The sequence below is a fragment of the Xiphophorus maculatus genome, chromosome 19 (genome assembly GCF_002775205.1).
Source record: "Xiphophorus maculatus strain JP 163 A chromosome 19, X_maculatus-5.0-male, whole genome shotgun sequence".
Taxonomy (NCBI): domain Eukaryota; kingdom Metazoa; phylum Chordata; class Actinopteri; order Cyprinodontiformes; family Poeciliidae; genus Xiphophorus; species Xiphophorus maculatus.
The window spans coordinates 13,478,564-13,502,111 of record NC_036461.1 but is presented as its reverse complement, the minus strand read 5'-3'; the positions used below and the strand labels follow the sequence as shown (position 1 = coordinate 13,502,111).

The window sequence follows — 23,548 nt, the reverse complement described above, 5'->3', positions numbered from 1 at the left end:
CCTGGAAGAGATTTCAGACAGGGTGGAGGTTCACCTTCCAGTAGGACTGCAATGCCATGATCTTTTTCAATTCTGTCATTATTTTTGGTCCTGTCATGCATAGTGCTCCATATTACCATTCTTATTTGTATTTCATCTTTAGCTTTTTCTTTTAAAACCTTCTATTCTCTACTTTGTTTTCCTTTAGGTTTGTTTATAGTAGTAATTTTTCTCTGAGCTTTCTCCACGTTTCCCTCATAGTCCCATCTGTGTTTACACGACCAATCAACCTCGCCAGCATTCAAGCCTCTCACTTTCTGCAGTTGGGTCCTCTTTAACCATCAAACAAGACAAAAAAAAAACCCTGAAACAAACAACAAGAGCTACAATAGTATGGTTTAGATGACAGCATACCCATGTGATGGAATGGGACAGTCAAAGTAGAAACCTAAATACAGTTGAAAATTTGAGGCATGACTTGGAAATGTAAGCTAATAGACACTCTCCATCTAATTAGACTGACCTTCAGCTGTAAAGAATGGGTAAACATCTTGGTCTCTACATGGGGAAAACTGGTAGAGACATGCTCCAAAAGATTTTAAGCTATAATCATAGCAAAGGGTGTGTTTTTTGAGGATTGACTCGGCTCGACTTTTAAGATTTCCATTTGTAAACATGAAACAAAACATGAACATCAGAAGGTTTTATTTAAGAGTAACAGTTTGCTTTCGCTTGCCTTTTGGGAGTAATCCTGAAAAGCCTCCAATTACACAAAACCATATGGGAAAATGAAATGGAGAAAAGACTTACTGGTGTGTTCGTCAGATGTGTAATGCAAAAATGAACTGAAAAGACGAAACTATAAAGAGATCAGTAGCAGTAAGATTTATCACGAGAGAGGCGTATTACAGGTGTGTGAAGTTACGGTCAGCTGGAAACAGACAAGGAATGAAAGACAGAAACGTGGCAAGAGAAAGTGCACTGGTCCCAGGAAAGTGCAAGAGGCAGAAGGTGCTTCAAAATAGGATAGACATCCCATCATCTGTTAGAGAGACACTAACAGGATCTGGTTGAGTCCCTGGTGGTGTGGGGTGTGTTCTGCCTGCTGCACATCAGTGTACACCTACTCTGCATTCACACGTCGAGCACGAGTCCTTTCTCCAGCGCTCTCTATCTATCCGCTCGCGCCCCTCGCCGTCTGTGCAGGTGGATTTGTGTAGACGAGCTTCCAGTTTCTTAATCTGCAAAAACACAAAAGACAATTGCAGTTTGCTAACGTGTCAATTTTTTGGGGGAAAAAATGAAAGTAGTAAATCAAAACCTGCAACTAATGGATAAAATGCTCTCGTGCATCAGAACAGATTTTCTTTGCAGGCAGCAAAAGTGAACAAATGTCTGCTGTAGGAAAATCTATGACCCCTTTCTGCTGGTCATTCCAGTAAATGCAATGTATGTAATAGCCAATTCAATTCTGAATACATAGGCATATTGTCTTCATGTGTAACTTTTTAATAATCCCATTGGGAAGTAATAAAAGAAAGAGTTTCTGTCTTTTGGAGGTTTCAGAGTTTTAAAATGAGGCAAAACGCAACCCAAACATGACATCTGCAGTTAAAAATCTGACAGATTTATAAAATAGTGATAGCTGAACTATGACTGGAGAATACTTTGTAAAGTCAGTTAAAACCTTATCTGTTACCATACTCGCTGTCCCAGATAAAGACTCAAAGTTGAGGTTGTCTTGTGACTTCTGTCTTGAATTAGAGTCCACATCCTCATCACTCCATTTTAGTTCAGGCATTATTTAAGTTATCATTTATGTTAGATTTTTTTGGTTTTGCTTTTATTAGCAGGACAGGGAAGATAAACATTTCAAATAATATTGTTGTGTTTTTCATGTAAGATTTTGCTGTCTTTTATGCTTTCATTAGCAGGACAAAGAGTGCAAACCAATAAGTTAGGACGAAAAGCTTAATGTTTTAATATCTGATTTTCATGTGTAATTATAAGCACAAGCAGTTGAACTCTTGTTGGATTTTCTGCATTAAGGAGGCTTGTTGCATTTGTTGCCAGATTGGAAACTCAAATAGTGTCAGTGTGTGTCCAAACACACCTGTTTCCTTAAGCTTGTGATGGTCTTCTGCATGTCTGAGACAAACTCCTGGAAGTCACCAACTGAAGGTTCACTGCTCAACTTGGAGCTCAAAGTGACATTTGAAAGACTGTTTTGAGCTTCTTCCAGAGGGCTGGAAAGATGATTGTAAATATATTAAAAAGTTATAAACTCACTTAGGTTGTCCATATCAGTGGTATTCTGGCTATGATTGAAAAATATTCAATGAAGAAGATTCAGTGTTTGCTACCTTGTGTCCTGAATGCTGCTGTCATGTTCCTCCTCCTTGTAGCTGTGCTCAGCTGATCTTCGTCCCCTGAAGTGGTATGACAGAGCATTGAACTGACCCTTGGTTCTGCAGTCTGATGGGAAACAGGTTCAACAAGCAATCAGAAGCTGAACAGACAAGTCCAGTTTTTTTATTCTATTTATGCAGCAGTATGCAATCCATTATAAATAATATAATCCTCATTGGGCCCCAAAAACACTTCCAAACCAAACAGCCTGAAGGTTTCTGACACCAAAATCTTTGTAAAAAAAAAAAGTTCTACATCTGAGGTTTTCAAGCTTCATGTTAAAAAGTCCAAATCTGATCTCCAGATAACATCAAAGTTATACAACTTTCAATGAGTAAATACCTTTATTTAAGTCTTCTTACAGTTTACAAGCAAAAGAAATGATGGATTCTTTCAGAAATTGTTTGTGAACCTAAGGTGTTCAAATTTTCACAGTGAAGTTTATTTAGTACTTTATTTTTTCATAATGAGTTTCTATAACTAAGCTTTAAAGCTACAATTATGAATTGCTAGCGTTGAAGGAGGGGCTTTGGGTCTCTTCAGTGGCTCTCTTTTACAGTAAACTGTAAAGGTTACACTGAGACAATGATTATGCCCAGAAAACCCCAGATTTCTAAGGTCTTCCCCACAAATTACAAGTTTGAAATGGTTTATGTTTTTGAACCTTGAATTGAGTGATTCCATCTGTGTTTTATACACTGGAGAAATCAAAGTGTCCTAAAAAAATAAAGCATGAATGAACTTGCCATTTGGTTCTTGTTGCTACATAAAATTTATTTTTCTAGCACAAAATATTAGTGAAAAAGCTTAAATTGAAGGAACACTGCTTGATGTGTTATTCTGTTGGAGTTCAATAGTATTGCTATTACTAGAAATACTAGTTATAGTATTGCTAGTATGTTGTACAGACTGTTACAACAGTCTGTGTGCTCTACTTAAGCGTAGACTTCAAAGGTTTGTGAACATCACAAAGCTTTGACTGCACCCTGCAGTCAGTGTCCATGATATATTTTTACGGTACTTGCCAGCACAGAATAAATCTGGCAGCTTTACCAGGATTAATTGCCTTTTCTTTTTTAGAAACATAATCAAAGAAACAGCATAAAATTGGTTTTGCTGGTCTTACCTTCACAGCAATCCTGCCACATTCGCAAGTCGATCTGAGGAACATCATCACAGTTTCCATATCCGTGGGGCAGGTCGGAAACTGCGAACACGTCCCGCTGGACCCGGGTGATATTGTCTCCATTGTCACACACAACTCGAGCTAAGGACGCTTGCTTAAGCTGTGTCAGCTGTGCAGGAGTGAACACACCTGGGTTTTCATACCAGAACCTAATCGAGACCCAAAGACATGATGTGGGACATGACGAAAATAATGAAGAAAATTCTGGTCATATTTCAGTATATCTGGAGATGTGTGCATGATACTTCCTTACCGGTCTCCATCTCGGACACGCTTGAATTGCATTGCAAGCAGACACATGAGGGTAGGACCCAATCTACTGCCAGGGACCAGATCTTCAGCCATCAGGGCTGGGAACAAGTCAATGTTGAGAGGCGTACCGTATAGCCTGTCATACAGAGAAAGCTGTCAGTGCAAGGAAAAAAAAAACAGAAGCCACCCTCACCACATAATTAGGACATTTCTGTGCATGAGTTTAAAGTAATGTTTAAAATCAACTCAGATATGTAGAAAATGCATCCTCACACATTTTAAATCCCTGGATGGATGCTGTTAAACTGAAATAGTCAAGATTGTTATGCTTGACTGGGTCTGACCATTGAAAGGCTGCTCAGAAACTATTAAATATTTTATCTTATGCTAAGAAACTGCATTCAGTAAAGGCACAATATATAAGTGGTGAGTGAAGACAACTCAGGTAACTGCTTGCACTGTCTATTTGTAAATTATTACTGTAGACCTTAAAGATAGTGTAAGTTGTGAGCTTTGCATTCATTTTTTTTCAAATATTAGTGAAATTTTGTTTAACTTTGTATCATTAGCTGCTCTTCCACACCCATCAACAATGTCATCTCTGGTCCCAGTACAGATGTTATGTGGCTCTGGTGTATATCACAATTATAATTTACCAAAAGATTATTTCTGGAAAAAAAAAAAGTTTTGTTTGCCAATTCCTAAAATTTCAGATTTTCCACTTAACAAGTGGAAGAAGGGAAAAAAACAAAAATTATTATTTTTTATTTTTTAAATGCGAGAACCCACACATGTCTTCAGTTAATTTTGCAATAGATTCCTAAACAAAAGCCAAACCATCTTCCTGTCACTCAGTAGCTCTCAGTCAATAAATATTCCAAATATAGCATAACATAAAATATACAACAATAATAAGCAGCAATTAGTTCACAGTTACCTTCGTAGTTTTTCTCTGACATCAGGGTTTTTGATTTCATTCTTCAAGTCATCAAAAGTCTGAGCGGAGGTCAGGTTACAAAATGTCCTGTAGTCATTGTATGGTGGTATGCCATGATCCCTTCCTCTCTGAACATTCATGGCAGCCAGATCCAGTGCCACAGCATGGGCCATAGAAAATAACTTCTCAGTCAGCTCAGTGTTCAGCAGTTGGGTGGAAACGCGCATCTTGCCAGCAACCCCAAACAGTCCACGAAGGAGCGGGTCGATGCCTCCCTCATTCACGATGCGGAAAGGAGAGAAGAAGGCCCGGTGCAGTGATATGTGACCCTGGGTGATAGGTTCGAAGTGCTCATTTAACCTATAGAGTATTGGGTTGATGAGGGTATGTCCAAAGCGGAAAGCTGCTGTGGCGAACGAATTGAAGATGCCAGCGTTAACATTGGGGTCATAACCGGTGTACGGCCCTAAAATCCTCATGCCTGCTTCACCGAGTATCTATAGGGAAGAAAAAAAACGCATTATCTTGTCAGTGTCATCTGACTGGTTATCAAGGAAATATGGAGATATCCATAAATGTGCTGAAAATGTCAAAATAAAAGCTTAAGGTCAGAGCAGTTACCTTTGGTAACCAATGATTGTAGGTGATGTGTTGCATCTGAGCCCCCACTATTTTTCTGGTCTCGTGGTAGATGGTGTCGCCGTCCCAGTGGGGATTCAGTCTTAGCAGTTCTGTAGCGATGCGGTTGTGCTCCCTTAACCACACAGTGTGCATAGAAGTCAAGGCAAGTTGTTCATTGGCACGGTGATCTCCAGCCAAGAAGCAAGGGATTGGACTCTCGTTCTCATCCCTCATGCACTCAGTAGGCGGTCCTGTGGCAAATGGAAGAAGTGCCTTCCCTGTTCGTTGTATGATCCCTTGACGAAGAAGCCCCCTGTGGCTGGCAATGTCACGAATCTGCTCTGATTCATGTCGTGAGCTGCCGTAGACATTAGAGGCGTCAATGTAGGAGGTGATTTGGTTGATCTGTTCTCTGGGATAAACACTATTCATGAGCAGAGATGTCATCCCGCTACCGCACACTGGGCTGGAACGGACAAAGAACATGCAGCGAGCACCGCTTCGCAGCTGCCGCTGGTCATTGGGTGGGAACTGGATTGGAAAGCACGGCGGGTCATTCGTGCAGACCTGAGCACACAGCTGGCCATCAGAAAACCGAGCCTGACTCAGGGCCACTACTGTGGAGTCCAAGTCGTGGTCCAGGAACTGACCCCACTGCATCAGCATGTGAGTGTAGCGATTATCAGGAGTGATGGTCTCTGTTCCAATCATTGTGGTGGACACCAGCCTAGGCAGGGGCAGTCGATAACCATTATGAACCCTGTCTGTGGTTCCTCTGGGCAGGTTGAAGCCATTGTCGTAAACTGGCTTCAGGAGACGTTCAAACGCAGTGAGTGAGGCACCCCACATGGGGTGTTGCAGGTTGTTGCAGGTCCCATCATGGCTACGGTACTTCTGGTGGAAGCAAATGTCTGAGCAGTTGTTGTTGCGGCGATGGGCTGTGCAGCCAGAGAGATTAGCAATCATTTCCAGAAACCGGGGTGATACCAGATCGTTGTAGCGAAATGCTGTGAAAACACAAAAATAAATTTACTAAGGAGAGAGGCTAAATGGTAAAAGGCTGCTCAACAAAAAATATATTTGTTTGCTACTGAGAATAATGTGGTTGTATATATGGTTAGAAAAGATTCTAGTGAGCAAAGGTTTTCTAATGTCTACGTAAACACAACTATAATTCAACAAACTGATCATTGAAAAATGCGTTAATCTCTCAGGCCAATATTACCGTACAATGTCATACACACATTTTGAATGACATTGGTCTGATGATTGAAATACATCATAACACATGAAAGACTGTCTACCAGTCTCATTACCGAAATGTCTGTGTCGAAAGTCAGAAAATCCAACAATTTTAGTTGTACTAATGCTTTTAACTTCTGTGGCTGGGACGAATGTAAGATCAGCCAGATGGATGGACAGACAGAATAATGTTGGGTTAGTTCTCTTTTTAAGAACAAATGCCAAGTATTTGCGACCAAGCTCAAGGTGAGATTTCCTGCATATACAATGTTCCTGAACACTGTCTGTGTACTATGTGCACTTTTGTAAAAGAAAAATAGAAGAAACTGTATTGCTGACCTATAGGATGAGGCCAAAGTAGAGGAAAAATACTGATTTGTTTCTGCGGCAATTATTGCATTAATTTAGTCTGGAGTCATCATCTAACACTTACAGCATTTAAAATGTATCTTGTATCATTACCATTTCCATAATGAGCTATTACCTCTATACTTTTCTGAAAGAAAATAATGTATATCTGCTTTCCCAGGAAATGTACTACAAAAAACCCCCAAAACAATCAATATGATACATGCTTTGTTTTCACTGCATTTCGCCTTTGACTCTATTCTCTAAAATGAATTCATCTCTTAGCCGGATGTTTTTGCTCTCAGGCACACACTAAAGAGAGCAGAGCAACAAAAATGTTTATATTTATGTGGTAAACAGTCAGTTACTGCCCCTGCTCTGCCCAAGTCTACCCACACACACCCCTACACACAGGCCTAATTAAATGTGCAATTTAATGTGCAACATGTCATGTTAAACTTTGTCCAGTACTCTGCAGTGATTAAATTTTTAAGGGTTTCACACCATGTCATGGGGCCAATAAACCTGTGTAAAGGCTGCTTGTCAATTGCTCCATAGTTACAACACTCTCTCAGGTTAAACTATTGGGGAAATAGAGATGGAAAGCTGTGACAGAGTCAACTGTTGCTCACAATAACAACAAGTCACAGTCAGGGGAGAAGAGGAAATTGGGTTTAAGACAAGCATGAGGCTGAATGGAAATGTCTTACTTACCAAAAACACAGCTTCACTGCTTTGCAAAAGTTTGTATAGCTCCATATAGCATTACAACATAAAACTTCACTGTCTTTTATGTAAGTGACAACCCAAGTAGAACAAAATGGAAGGATATACATGCATTTCAAATTATTTTTTACAAAGGAAGTACCCTCTAGCATATAGAAACAACTTTTATGAAGCAGTGGTGAAGTTTACAATCAGCCTTACCGGTACCGTTGGTGTCCACCATGAGACCCTGGTTGACGTGGTTTTGGATGAGCAGAAGAGTCTGCTCAAAGATCTCCCCGGCACGAGCCTGCTCCACCGTGTAGGGATCACGTGGATATCGGAAAAGAGCGAGCAGCTCTCCTGGAGTACGAGGCTGACTGGAGAGATGAGGGGCATGAAGATTGTGGGGAAGGCAGAAGATGAGAAGCATATATTAAAATAAAAAAACAGAATAGATCAAGAACATATCTTCTCCTAAAATTTTTCAGGTATCAGAGACAGACAGAGCTTGCTATAGTTTCTCCTTTGAAGCATTTCAACAAGAGGAAATGTGTATGCAAACAAAACCTTGCATACGCATGTGAGTCGCTTCACTGAGCTTATGAAAAGCCATTCACTGAGTTTCTGCAGCTTCCACTCACTCAAAAGTGGATATTGGCGTTATTCTAAAATCTTTTGGAGCTCTTTCAGCTCAACCTATCTTCCAAAAAACACTTATTAACTTCCCTGGCCTTTCCTAAAGAAAAGCATCCTGAAAGCATAATGTCATTTGCTTGCATTATGGGTTATGATACTATTCCACCACACATATAATAGAGCTTCTTCCACACTATTTGCTGTGTCATGACTTGTTGCAAACAGAAAATTTGAGTTAGGTTTTATTTCAACAATAAACTTTATTTGCTACTTCCGCAAGACCAGGTTTGTGGATTGCTCAACTAGTATCTTTTCTGTCAACAAATCCTTCTAGTTGAGCTGTGGATCTCTGCAGCTCCTCCATAGTTATCATAGACCTCTCAACTGGGGAGATCTTGGGACGATGGTGGCCCAAAATGGCGGCCCTAAAGTGGTAGGATGCTGCAATCACTGGGTCGCCGGTTGAATTTCCGCTCCACCCACATTGGGCAACACACTTCACCCATCTTGCCTGCTGGTGGTGGTTAGAAGGGCCGGTGTCAGACCGCCCCAGATAATGCAATCCAGTAGCTTGCGATTATCAACATATGAATGCATGTATGAATGAAAATGATTCATTTCATGAAAAACATCTTTGAGTTTTCTAATAAAGAGCTATTTAAGTCTGACATCATTAACTGCTTAGCTGCTTTTATGGTAAGATTAAATCCCACACAGGTGGAGTCTATTAGGTTACTTCTGAAAGCAATTTCCTGAACTGGATTTTATTTATGTGTACACAAGAATAAAGGAGATTCTTATGTTTAAAACCATGTATAGTTTTCCTTATACTTTACAATAATGTAATACTTTGTGTTACATATGAAGCCTGTTATTAAAATCCAGTGGTGGGCACACTTCCGATAATCTGTAATGGTAGAGCTAATTTTTCATTTAGCGCTTTAGCACTTATATTTGAAAATGTTCAGTGCACTTAGCTTCCCCTAAATTATTTTCCCAAATAAATTCTAAAGAGCTAATTTATTTCTCTGTTTTGTGACCTCTCAGTTGAATAAAGTTTGAATAAAGTTTGACGTTTATGTTGAAATTTCGATTATCAACTATTAAAAATTCTCAAAGTAGTAATACGTTTTTATTCATGCTCTTATTTTGAAGTGGGTGAAGACCGTTTATGCAGCAGTTGAGTTTCTTCTCTTTTTTCCCCCAATAACTTTATTTCAAACAAGAAACATATAAGAACAAAATAAAAAATGGACAAAGAGAACAAGATATAAATATAAATAAAATTTCTAAAGATATAAATAAATATATATATATATATACATATATATATATATATACAACAATTCAAAATTGAATTGGTTCTTGACTGTAGTCTTTCAAGGGCAGACAAAATTGAAATGGTTGGGGCATATAAATTTGATATTAAGGACTAAATATATAGTCCTGTATATAATTGGAGTTAAGAAAATCTGGAAATTGGGGTTTCGCTGTAGATATTTGGAAGTGGGAATTCGATATTTACTGTTAATATGTTAATTAAAAAAAAAAAGTTAACATTGTAAATGTTCTGTATCACTTACTCTAGGTCTCATTTTTATATTACAAATAAAACAACATAATTTGTGAAAGTAATTTAATTTATTTTCCTTTAAAAATGTTTGTTAGAACCTTCCAGAATATCTTTGTATAGAAATAATTCCAAAACAGATTCTCCTCACATTCTCCACCTGTGCTGCGGTGCAGCAAATGATGTTTATTCTGAACCCAGAATGCCCAGGCTTACATAAAACATTGCTCTTCTGTCTGTATCTTTTTAGCCATGCTGTTTAAATTCTTGTAGTGTTCTAAAAAGAGGTTCCGCAGCGTCTGGTGCAGGTCCACCAGGTTCCGAAACAGCTTTTTCCCACTTGCTATCAGACTGCTGAACTCTTAACTGGACTGCACTCAAAAACTGGTCTCCACTTTATACCTTGCACATGTACAGAGCTAAGTAACTTATATTTTACTGTCATTCCTGCACTTTATATTTTATATTTAGATGTATATTCATATTTTATACTGTATTTTATTTTATTCTGGAATAACCTCACAACATTGAAAGCTCAAAACATTGTCCTGAGCCGTATGCAACGAAATTTGGTTCTGTATACACCCTGTGCATGCAAAATGACAATAAAGTCAGTCTAAGTCTAAGTCTAAGTCTAAAATATTGATAACAAACTATTTGATAACTGAATAAATAAATAAAAAATCTATCAATGGTTTAAGTTTTTGGGAAGCAGTGTGCACCACTGTTGAAATTTCGAGGATCTGTCTTGTGTTTTTCAGCAGTCTTGTGTTGTTGAGTCAGACGAAGAAGCATCACTCGTTCCCCATCCCCGCTGGAATTCCTTTTTGTTTCTGGACGACTGACTCAGCCGAAGAGAAAGCTGCATCCTATTCTGTGATTGTAATTTAACAAAGCTGGAAATCCCCCTCATCGCAACAGCGGCTATGGCTATGCTGTGTACCGGTGTGAATTTATCATTTTCATCTGCGTGCGCACGCCTGGGTGGGCAGGAGTGTACGGAGTGAGCATGCCAAGAAAAGCACAACTGCTAACCACATCATTCAATAGGATGGAAACTTCTAAAGTGAACTGAGGTCATCTCCATTCCTCACAGTGACAGACTTCAATGCCTTTGTTATCACCTTTTGACTCTACTAAGGGCTTCACACAGACAGGAAGGAAAACAAATAAGAGACAAGTTCAAGTAAGACAAAGAAAAGCAATGAAATAGAAATTTATTTCTAGACAAATATGTCTGATGGAGGCATTTGTAAACTAGATGATCTTGAGAGGTGAAAAACAAGATTCCTGATCCATGAAGCAACATTTAAGTCATCTGGATGACTTGGGTTTACTTTTACATGTTCAGTTTTTATGCAAAAAAGTCAAGTGCCAACATGAACCGGGGCAAACTTTTGTTTTACACCCCACAATCATGTTGGCCTGCATCAGCTGTGTGTGTGACTGTGTGCTTTAGCACTTGGCCTTCATCGACTAAAAACTATTTTACATTTAATGCAGCACAGTCATTGTATACTACTATCATCTGAAATATTGAGACATGTGATTTTATTTAACTATCTAAATATACTCCAACTACTTATAATGCAGCTCTTTTAGAAAATACTGTTTTGCTTGATATACTACTTTAATATGCCACTATTATAACCTATAAAGCTTGGAGTTTTGAGTACCTGGAAAGATTTGCCACATTTTCTTAGCACAACTTCAATTAGCTTAAGCTAATACATGGCTAATAGACAGCCACGGTTTTGGGGCCTCAAGATGATTCATGAATCAGGGCACAGTTACAAGTCTTGATATTAATTTCAATTCCTTTGAAGTGACATAAAACATCTTTGAGTATACCTGTGGCTTTTTAATATCGTGACGAAAACATTTTTTTTGAAAAATAAGTTATCCAAAAAAAATGAGCAACACAAGCTTGAAAATCTTTTTCATTCCTCGATGTCTAAAGCACAGCTAAAAAAGTTTTTCATCTTTCAATAGCAGCAAGTTCTAAACTAATATTGCGATGACCGGAAAATGCTACTGTGCTGTTATGTTTTGATGGTGGTGGGTTACATTTTCTGAGATTCTTTGGATAAGATCCATGTAAGGGTGGAACTTTTGGCACATTAATATTACCTTCTGATTTGTTCTGAAATATCAACGACAATTACAGAAGAAAAAATCTTGAAAGCAGCTATTGCAAGAATTCTCAGGACATTTTCAATTGAATATCAAGCACATAATCTACATTGTGAGACATGTGGGTGGTAGCATTATGCTGTGGGGATGCATTTTTTGGACGGGAGAGCAGTTCAAAGTTGAGGTGAGATAACCCTGAAGGAAAGGAACCCTAAACATGAAGCAGGAGCTTCAATAAAAATGTAGAACACCCAAATCCATGTTTAAGCCTACAAATACTACAAACCTTTCAGATTTATAATATTTGAAAACAATATATAGTTTTCATTCCTCTTCACTATTATGCCCTTCTTTCTGTTGGTCTGTCACATAAAATCCATATGCTGTTCTTTGATTTTTGGGATTGTTAACATACCAAAATGGAAACAAGTGTGTTTGTGTGACAATGTGTGTTGTAATATGTTTGCTGTGCGAGTTTATTATGTCCTACCCGTCAAAGAGACGTCTCCTTGTGGACTCAATTGCACTGTCCACAGTACGGATGGCCTGCTCTATGGATGTGCTCACAAATGTGTCTCCCTCTCGGCTGATAGCAGGCACTGACAGAAAAAGATGAACAAATTAATGTAGAATTTAAAACAAAGAGAAGAAAATGTAACAGGAGTATTTCTTTGTCTTCTGGTTTTCTTCTCATAAATACATTTAGAAAGTAACTTTGACTGATAAAAATGTCGTGATGCTGACTTTAAAGATGTTTTTTTTTCTCAACACCGTCAGGCTTCCATGCCTCTAAAAACCATTTCACTGCACATTGATTGACTTTATGGTTCACTAGCAAAGTACTGCAGTCTGACCTCAAGCATTACACCAGGGAACACAGATACACAGAACTGACTACATAGATCTGACTAGTCAGCAGTAGCCTGTGACCAGATTACTAAAGGGCATGGTTAAAGATCATTAGCAGGAGTTACTGCTTCAACTCTGAGATTCGGTTTTTACTAAGATAAAAGTGTTATAATGGTTGTTCCATAACAAATTGCACATATATACTGTATATATATATAAACATTTTTACCTGTGACTGTAAGCACCATTCGAGCAGCCTGGTATCCAATGGGGTTCCGGGCAACACATTCATAGCGTCCAGCATCTGCAGTGCCAACATCTTTCACCTCCAGGTAACCTTCTTCACTGATGTGAAACTTGCCGCTCTCTGTTATCTGAACACCATCCTAAAAGACAAAGCAACTGAGAAGATCAGGGATCTGAGAGCTCCAAGGTCAAATAAATTCACTCTTAGGAGCAGTGGTGGTTCTTGTGTTAATGTCTTCCTTTCCTTGTTTCTGCTGTCCCTAACCAATCAAAACACATGACATTATCTATTTCTTGGGGCACGACACAAATGCAGGGCAGTGGTGCACAAGGCATGTAAAATAGTTTCCCTATTCTCAGCAAAAACCGGGCACCAACATTCAATTAACTCCACTTGCATGAACGCAATAGAAAACTGGTTCAAGCATAAAAGATGGACGAGTCATTTTTTTTATCTGGTGTGTGTGCACCCCCCTTTCTAGTGCCCTGGGCAATTGTCAAGATGGCCATTCTAAAAAACTGATACTGCTCAAGTCCAAACTCAATGTGCTGAGGGACGCCTTTGCCTGAATTCTGTTGTGATAACTAAGAAACTGTCTGAATAATCCTAACCTTGTTCCAGGTGAGGATCGGGCGCGGCTGGCCCCGAGCACTGCAGGAAATCTGCACATCCTGACCAGACTCCACAGTCAGGTCCCTTGGAGCATTTGTGAAAACAGGCGTTACTGAATAAGTTAAAACATACACACACACACATGCAAGTTAATAATTTTGCACCACAGCCCAACATAGAAAGTATATATACATATCATTTTGCAATGGACCACCACAAGGAAGAAAACAGGATTTCATGGCCACAGGCCATATTAATTAAAGTTGTACTTTTATTTCAGGGTGACGTCCAACAGATGGCTTCTGTGTATCAAAAAACCTGCTTTGAGGCAATCCTGCAAATTTTTGTGTTTTTCTTTTTTTTAATATAAGTAATATATTTTTTTAAAAGTTTCTCACCTCTTTGCTCGATGCTAAGCTGCACAGTGGTGCGGACTGTTCCCACCGTGCTCACCGCCTCACATTCATACTGGCCCTCATCGTGTGCAGCAACCCGAGTGATGCGGAGCGTACCGGAGGCCAGGATGACGTGGCGGCGGTCTGAGGGAAGAGGACTTCCACCTCGCGTCCATATGATCAGTGGTGTTGGATAACCGCTTGCCACACAGGGGAAATCCACCGTATTACCCTCCAAGACTGACTGGTCCTGTGGCGTTATGGTGAACTGGGGGGTTGCTGCATAAGAGAGAAGAAGGTAGAAATATATTATATTTAATAATATTCATGTTGTAGATAGAGAATGTGTACATGTAACAGCTTGTGGACTTTTTTTTTTACTGAGTGATGCAAAAGGTTTAGATAATTCTTGAAAATCTGATTCCCCAGAGGAGGGAGAGATTGTGACTTTTGCACAGGCTTGTAAATCATTGGTTCACTCACCACTGGAGGCTGTAGAGCATTGTTAGTCTTTGTGTCATGCTGTACTGTCTAATTTTTCGCAATCTAAACTGTCTTCATCATCCCCCCTTCACTTCTCTCATATTTCAGCAAGAGCAAATAAAAAAAACACAAAAGTACCCCCCTACACACACACACAGATGACATTTTGTACAAGCCTGACTCTAATTAGCTGAAACATATGACTCACTAAAACGAAAAGGACACAACATTTCTGCAGCTGGGAGTGTTTTATTTGATTTTCAGACCACAGCTGCACACAAACTGTTAAGACTACAGAAAAACTGAGAAGCTTAATGAGAAAATCAAAATGTGAAATTCTGTGATAATTCCCATGAGATTCACTTTCTCATCTTACTGTTGATCTCTGAGCATTGTTTGGAGCTGCACAGCTGTCATGCTCTGCCACCAGGGTTGTGGTCCAAAACACCGCCTTAAACACTGAGGAGCCATTATGCAGCATGTACTTTAAGCCATGTTAACAGCCATTACTACATGGAAAAACATGGTGTCATCTCAGGATTACAGGCTGCCACGCTTTCCTGTGTTATGTCGGGCCTGTAATTTCAGCTGCACACTCAATGAAATCATGTTCACAGGAGGCAATAAAGCTCCGCTACACATAAAACTGAATGGCTTATACTGCGAGGAAAAAAAGCCATGCAAACATAGAAGGCATTGTAGTACTGAGCAATCAAGCCCATCACTTCAGCTGAGTTTGTTTTTTTAACTAGTACGCAAACTTCTTAGGCCAACCATAAAAAGACATATGATTTCAATTGTGCACAGGATTGTAGCTCACAATAGTTAAATTCATTTCTATGCCTCAAAAAAGTATCGAAAAAAAAAAGCATGAAAGAGAAAAAGTGAGTACAAGACACTTGAGAATGAAGCCAAAACTTTCCAAAGAGTGATTACATAATGTTTGGAACATCTAACTCAGGCATTAATGCATAACATAATGGCCAACTGAAGGGAAAGTAGTAACAACAGTGTCCAGCTTAAAATCCACCTTAAATTGTCATTCGTACAGTAACGACTTACATGGGGATTTGTCGACGAGCAGGAGAAAGTCAGGAGAAATGCTCAGAGAGCTAGCAGGATGGATTAAAAGTACCGGTATTCTGTGGTGAGCCTAGCCTAGTGTTACAAAAATTTCACCAAAAGATCAATCCACCCATTGTCAATATCTGCTTCTAATTGAAGAGTCACAGGGGAGCTAGTGCCTAATTTACAAAAAGATAACTCATCAAGTTGGTCAAATTGAGGTAAACATTGTATTTTTTTTTTCTTTTTTGACAAGCATAGGTACTCTGGTGTGAACACGCAATCACGCTAGAGTGTGTTGCTCTATTCACACTCAGGTTTAATCAAAAAATTTTTCCAGCAGCTTTCATCAAAGGACTTTATCTTAGAAAACTTTGCCATAATTGTGCAAGCCTCACATTTCTATAAAGAATCACTCAATGTTTCACTTGTGTTTTAATTCCCCAAATGGTTTGTTACACTAACTAAACTCTATCAGTCAGACAGGTTAGCCCAAAATGGTATTTGGCCCTTAAAGGTTAATTCAAGGCAAACACTCAGATGGCAGCTCCAGTCAATTGCCTATGTTTATTTCAGACACATATTGAAAACATTTTGTTGCTACTACTTACTACTGAGGGAAACATGCAGGAGGAATGTTTGGATACATAAGTAACTGATTTACTTAATAAAGCAGGTAAACCTTTGAAAATATAATTTACTTGTAGCAGAACTTTACTGCCTTTTAACTTATTATATTAAATAAACGTTTATTTCCTCTAATTCCCCCGCATATATATATATATATATATATATATATTTTTTTTTTTTTTAATGAGAAAAGCTTAGGAGTACACTGACCATGGCAAACAACAAATTAGCAATAAATGGGATGCAACACTGCCAGCTCCCAAACACTCAGTGCTTAACTCTCCTCTTGTCTGAAACAATAACACAGCAACAGACTCATTAATGAAAACAATGTGTACTTTTGAAAGGTTTTTGCAACACACTTTTAACACATAACATGTAATGTTATATAAAAATAACCCTTTTGCTCCATGGGTGGTTTATGATCTTGTTGCCCAGATGCTTCTTGTGCATTATGCTTGTCATCCATACATTATTGTCGAGATGGGGTCTAAAAGTATTCTCTGGGAGAAAAATTTGACTAAAACAGCCATTTTGTATTTTGTGAATAAAAATGACCAAGATTCAGAAAGGAGATGAAGTAAGTCAATGTATGACTTTTCACAACAAATTCTTTGTGGAGAGCCCCAGGTTTAGGGCCCCCTAAGCTCTAAGGCCCAATAATGCCCAAGGCAAAAAATTAGAGGGTTGGCATGAATCCAATCAGAATGTTCTGATGGGGGCATTTACATGACACATTTTTATTCAGATAGGCTGTTTATTCTGATTACTTACGTCAAAGTAAACATGGCTATCGACAGTGAATGGAACGTTTAATAGAACGACTCCTGGATCTGAATCAAAGTTTTTCCAAAACCCAAGCCCTGCACAAACCGTAGTGGTTGGTAAGTGAGTAGTGTGCTTAAGAGTGAAAGCTGTACCTCTCTTAGATTCAGTGAAATATTTGATAAATCTCTGAGCAAACCAGATTTCTCTTTTGCATGTACACCGATGATACGGCACTGTGCCGAAGTACTATGAGCTGAGTGATCTGATCCCTTTAGTTTCTCACCTCTTTGCTCAATGTTGAGCTGCACAGTTGCGCGCACTGTCCCCACTGGACTCACTGCCTCACACTCGTACTGGCCTTCGTCATGGGTCGCAACACGAGTTATATGGAGGGTACCAGCAGGCAGAATTGCATGTCGTCGGTCAGAAGGTAGTAAATTTCCACCTCGAGTCCAGACAATCACTGGCTCTGGGTAACCGCTCGCCTCGCAGGGAATATCCACGGTGTCACCCTCCAAAACTGACTGGTCCTGTGGTGTGACGGTAAACTGGGGAGTCGCTGTTCAAAATAGGAGAAAAAATAAAACAACAATATGACATTTTCATGCAGATCATTACAACTATTAACAAAAATAAGATTTTCCAAATATTTTTAAAGATTTACAAAAAGCTAGTCCTCTGTCAAGATGACACATCTATGTTGTGTTTAGATTGTGATAAATATTTGGAATGAATTTAAGTTTATCCCATGTTTGTTTTTATAAGAATTATGATTGACTCTAATTAAATTTTGCTTAGTTTTTGTGAGATTGATAAATGTTTTTATATGAATAACACAACAGAAAACATTTAAGATTTATATAGTAAAAAAAAAATTTACACTAATAGAAATCTAAATCTAAAAGCTTTACCTTGGACAATGATGCGTGCTGTAGCATGTATGGTATCCACATTATTGGAGGCGAAGCATGTGTATAGTCCTCCATCCTCTCGGACAACATTCTGGATGTAAAGCCCCCCAGATGGAGTGATGTTGATGCGAGTGTCACTAGGCAATGGCGTGCGGTCACCCTTCGTCCATGTGACTCTTGGCTGTGGCTGACCAGTGGCGCTGCATTCCAGGGTCACGCTCTCACCCACCAGCACCTCCGTGTTCTGGGGTTGAATGACAAAACTTGGCCGGGCTGGAAGAACAAGAGAAGGGGGAGGAGTAAAGTTGAAATGAGGATCAAGATAACTTCACTAAGCCCTACAAAGTTCATCAACATTAGAAAATGTTTTCTTCTTTGCAGATGACACAACTATGTTTTGTTAGGGCAAAGTTTTTTCTGTTCCAAATACTACAAAAATCAATAGAAATCCAAATTATGACAACCTGTTACTTCACAAAGCTAAATAGCAAGCTAAATCTAGAACCAGACAGTTTTATTAATAAGGGTGTCCTGATCCAATATTGATATCGGAAATCATTGTGATATCAGCCACAATATGAGTGTCAGATAATATTGGCCTGCATTGAGCTTGAACTTTAGTACAATTTTCAGATTTCAACACTCTTCAGTGTTTAGAGTATCTATATCAAGCATCTAAATTACTGCCAGAACTTAACTCCACAGTACGACCCAAAAAAAAAATCCAACTGAAGCAAAACAAACTCAGTGTTCAAGTTTTGAAAGATAATATAAAACATTTTAAGCAACCAAACAGAGTGATGTATTTGTTGTTGGCAACAACTTTAAAAGTTCTAGAGAACTGGGTTGTAGTTCAGTTACAAAGACCACCTTTGCTTTCATTTACTCAAAACTGAAAACAACTTAACCAATACCAAACAATTTTCAATGTTTATTGAAATAAAATGCAGTGGATATGTATCCTTATTTGGTCAGTGATTACAGTGGAATGAAGAAAACATGTTTGCAGCAAGGGATATGTGGTTTACCATCACATAGACAGGAAATGCACAACATCAGTTCTCAGAAACTTCTGATGGGCTCAGTTTCAACCAAAACATGCACAAAAATATTCTGTTATCAGTTGTTTTGCTTTATATTTGTTTGTGTTTTTTTGACACAATAAGTCTCCGTATAGTTAAAACTTGCTTGGCTCACTTTGCTCTTGATAGAGGACAGAGAAGTGCTTGTTGTTTTTTTCTATTACAATTTTCAAAATATGCCTCTGTTTGGTAAATTTTGTAACATAATTAACCAGAATATGCTACAATCAAATGATCAACAAGTCATATCAAAGTAGCCATGACAACTTTAGCCAGATTTTCCGACACAAACTCACATCCCTGCATTATACTGTAGTTTGTGAAATGTAATTACTCCCAAATGAGCCTGTATTCAACCTCTATGAGAATGTGTGGGAAACTGCATAACAAGCTGGTAGAGAAAGGAAAGTAGTGGACTTACAGGGGGCTCCAAAGTATCGAAGAGTGACCTCTGAAGTCTTGACTTCCCCAGCTACATTCTTGGCCATGCATTGGTAAACTCCCTGGTCAGTCTCTCTGGTGTCTTGAATCATCAGAGTCCCATCTTCCAGGAGGTTCAGACGATTGTCATCTCGCATATTTAAAGCATTGCTGCAAACAAACAAAACAAAAAAACATGCAAATATTGTTTATTCTAAATGGTTGGATGGTTTTATACTGTGTTTTCTGTGTCCTTGTAATATTATTTGATTTACAAAAATATTCCAAAATTTTTTCGTTGTTCTCAATGGAGCAAAATATAAAAGACAGTTGAGGGAAGTGAAAGATATCAAGTATTGGATATGGTAAACATAACATACAACATGTGTTAATTCTTTGATGTAAACACCTAAATAATATTTACATTTAGTTTCAGTTGTACATTATTGTTCTAAACAAATATGAAGCCAATGGGGGCCATCACATGGCTCAAAGGTAGAACAACATTTACAGAGGCCATATTTTTCTTTCCAGCTGTCCTGAGTTTTATTCTCAACTGCAGGCTGTTCGTTGCATGTCTCCTTTTTCGTCTCAAGCTAAAAGTGCAATAAAATCTTAGACAATATGTAGACAACAGAAAGGTTTGTGAGAAACAAACACCTCAAAATTTCAATAATCCATAGAAAATAGATTAATCACTAGGATAGACTACATTTTCTTTTAAAAACTAACATGCGAAATTGGTCTCAGTTCTCTTAATTCATCTTTTTAAGGTTTTGATGAATCTTACTTGTTCCTGAGCCAGATAATCTGAGGTTTGGGGTTTCCCTCAGCCCTACAGGTGAAGTAAACAGTGTTTCCTGATGTAACATCGACATCCCGGGGCTCTGAGGTAATCCTTGGTACCTCTGCAATGAGAAAATTCAACAAGAACAATTAATGACAATCACACTAATCAAAGTCCATGCTTTGATTTCACATTTTGTTACCCTAATAATACAGTGGTATACAAAAAAGTTCAGTCAGTTTAATGGCTTTAAGCTACACAGATCTTTTGTCTCCAAACCAAACCATAAAGTTGGCGACGTGGGTGCGTTTGTACTGATATTCTGTGTTGGGTTTTCTTCATATACATAAATCTGCAATCCAGCCAAACATCTCCACTTTAAACTCTCCCATCTGAAGGACATTGTTCTCACAGTTGTGTGCAGCTCAGGTCTTTTCTTGCCATTTTCTGAGAATAATTCCTAAGTGCAGATTGACAAACCCAAAGTGTTTGGAAACAACCTCATAACCATTCGTAGGGTGAGGGGCAGGAACAACCGCATCCCCAAAATGATTGCTGATATTGTGTCAACAGGAGATAATGCATCTTGAATTAGTTTTCCATAACAACATATGGTAAACTTATTTTTTACCACAACTGTACCGAGCCTTTGTCGAACCAGACCTGTTCTTACATCCATGTTGGAAGAATCTCTAAGCTTATTCAGAGGCCAAATTCCAGAAGTTTCCGACAGGATGTACTTCCTGTACTCAGTGGTGATCTAGATTAATGGTCACCACAAGCATGTGAAATCTAAGACACACAGAAGCAACAAACAAGAACAGTTCCCATGTCCCAAAGGGAGACTCAGCCTCCCACTTTCACAGTGTCTGCTTACCAATTCAGGTCAGAAGCAACTCCTTTAAGCAGTTTCCTCCAAAGTTCTCACACAAGCAACCGCTGTGAGGACGACAGTTTTGCATCCACCAGTAGGTCAATCAATACAAACACCATAACATCTCAACTCCAAAGGGATGGAAGTTGGACTGCAGCTCTTACTAGGCAGCATACCACTCTGCTTACAGGGTCTGAAGTGAACCATGAAGGAAAAGACTGATGGAGAGAGGTGTAGCATGACTTTCACCATGTTTTCAGGAAAACATTCTTCTCCTGGAGTGGGAGGGCTACAGTAGGCAGGAGTGGGCCCGTTAAGGCCTTTAAAGTTAGTTGCTGTGATTAAACTGTGGTTAAGATACAGTTGCCTGGTTCAGACTGAGGAATTCAGAGGGAGCTGGAGAAAATACAGGTTTACAACAAGTGGATTTAGTTCTGGAGCCCGCATGGAATCAGACTGATTATGGAATTATCTGGGTTTTCTTTTCCACTTTTATCGCAAAGTAGTGTGAATAAACTTACTGTTATTATCTTATCCAAAACAGACAAATTAGAGAACAGATCATTAATCATCCAATAGCTTGCTATACTTCCGTTGTCAATTCTAGAAAGAACAGAACATCAAAAACATGTAATATTCTGCAAAATTAGCACTTGAAAAATACTCAATGCTGTGAGAGTTAATTCTTGTCTTTACTTAAGTTTGAGAATTAAAATAAAATAGAAAGGAATTGGTAGAGATTATTATTAAATAGCTTCAATGAGCAATAAATTAGCAGCAGTATAAATAATAATTGCTTTTACATTAAAGCAAAAACCATCCCTTCTCAACAAATAATTTGACATTCCTTTTGTAAGTGTGAAACTTATGCAAGTTGATTGGAAGGTTCAAATGAAGGAGCTTTTCTAATGCCTAGATTGCAGTACAGGTAGAAACAGTGGGACTTCTGTCACAAGTATGAATGCAGATGTTTCTCTATGTCAAGGGTTTCTACACATTTTCCAATTCAAGATGATTGACTTCTTCAGACTTTAATCAATTAAATATTTTTGATCTCTTTTATAACATTTTGGATATGTTTCCATTTCTTTCTTTGACAAACTTAAAAAAACATAAGCACAGTCCATGTTGTTCCAAACTTCTGACCTAGTAGGAACATTGCATGTGCTTGTTAAATTTAATATTTGTGCTGTAAACATCCTTTCTACTTAAGAAACAAAATAAGATAAACTCTTATCCCCTCTCACTGATAAAGTGAACATCTGCTTGTTGTTGCAGTGACCACAGATTGACATTTCCTCCAGCTGGGTTGATTTTTCCAGGAGCAAAACAGCTGCAGAGCTAAGACAAAGAACAGAAACATGCGCCTGAGTGTACATCTGCAGTGTGTGCATAGATTACACAGTTTATACATGACTCAACACAGGTGCTGCTAGCAGGAAGGAAGGCTAAGCTATTGTCTGTATGTATTAACAATGACTTTATTAGATGCTAAAGAAAGACAAAAACAAATTGGATGGAAGTTGCAATGAAACTTTGCATGAGAAGTTGAGTAAGCATAGACCCAATAAATTTCTGTGGACCAGCGGTATTTGGGCCCCACAAAGCACCAGTGCTTACATAAACTGCAAATATTTTTTGCACAATACACAGGAGAATATCCCTGTTTGTGTACATGACTTCATTTACCAGATTAAATTTTTTTCTTCTTAGTTTCAAAATTAAGCAAACACCGTTTTATTAACTTCTATTGGCACTCTTACTCTCCTACCTTTGCAAATCTCGATATTTATTTTTTATTTTGTAAAAATACACTGAATTTTGTGGTTGCACCATAATAAAATGTCACAAAGTTCAAGGACTGTGGATACTTTTCCCAGGTGCTATAAAATACCACTGAGGTGAAAACATTAACGCTACAAAGGGCTAGAAGCTGGTTTGAAGAAGCAACATGAAGACACTTTTAAAACAATCAAAATAAAGTGTTTATTTTTTCTTCAGTCTTTACCGCAATTGAGCTCCTCAGCAGTGAGGGTGGCCACCGATCGGCCCTGTAGTCGACTGGGATGCTCGCAGGTGGCAGCAGCCTGGGCATTTCCTGACTCGGCGTACTGCTTCAGTAGGTCGGCCAGCCACAGCAGCTCACAGTCACAACTTAAAGCGTTAGAGTCCAGCCGCCTGCAAACATGGACACAAGCAAAGAGCAAATCAAAAGACGTAAAAGGGCCCCTGGAAGCATCACAGATAAATGCATATACATCTTTAAATGACTCAAACATATGCAGGTGTTTTTTGTTCATTATTATCTAATTTCAGTTGAATTGTTTGCAGAAACTAATGCTGTTAGACCCTAATTATCAATAAAATCAAAATGGTTGAAAGTTATAAGATCATAATAGACTTC

The 23,548-nt window shown here is 38.6% G+C and overlaps 1 protein-coding gene across 2 annotated transcripts in view; it reads right to left on the bottom strand.

Moving 5' to 3' along the window:
• The window catches only part of pxdn (peroxidasin), a 47,826-nt gene that overhangs the window by 3,366 nt on the left and 20,912 nt on the right, over nucleotides 1-23,548 (bottom strand). For both annotated transcript variants that reach the window (XM_023352892.1, XM_023352893.1), the window contains 17 exons: nucleotides 23,153-23,322; nucleotides 20,274-20,391; nucleotides 19,485-19,654; nucleotides 17,982-18,254; nucleotides 17,354-17,629; nucleotides 14,128-14,403; nucleotides 13,729-13,841; nucleotides 13,100-13,256; nucleotides 12,512-12,620; nucleotides 7,902-8,059; nucleotides 5,385-6,391; nucleotides 4,764-5,260; nucleotides 3,828-3,962; nucleotides 3,515-3,723; nucleotides 2,343-2,454; nucleotides 2,093-2,225; nucleotides 1,107-1,220 (listed from right to left, as the gene is read on the bottom strand). In XM_023352892.1, the coding sequence (XP_023208660.1) occupies nucleotides 1,107-1,220; nucleotides 2,093-2,225; nucleotides 2,343-2,454; nucleotides 3,515-3,723; nucleotides 3,828-3,962; nucleotides 4,764-5,260; nucleotides 5,385-6,391; nucleotides 7,902-8,059; nucleotides 12,512-12,620; nucleotides 13,100-13,256; nucleotides 13,729-13,841; nucleotides 14,128-14,403; nucleotides 17,354-17,629; nucleotides 17,982-18,254; nucleotides 19,485-19,654; nucleotides 20,274-20,391; nucleotides 23,153-23,322 (4,027 nt within the window). The remainder of the gene's footprint in view (nucleotides 1-1,106; nucleotides 1,221-2,092; nucleotides 2,226-2,342; nucleotides 2,455-3,514; nucleotides 3,724-3,827; nucleotides 3,963-4,763; nucleotides 5,261-5,384; nucleotides 6,392-7,901; nucleotides 8,060-12,511; nucleotides 12,621-13,099; nucleotides 13,257-13,728; nucleotides 13,842-14,127; nucleotides 14,404-17,353; nucleotides 17,630-17,981; nucleotides 18,255-19,484; nucleotides 19,655-20,273; nucleotides 20,392-23,152; nucleotides 23,323-23,548) is intronic.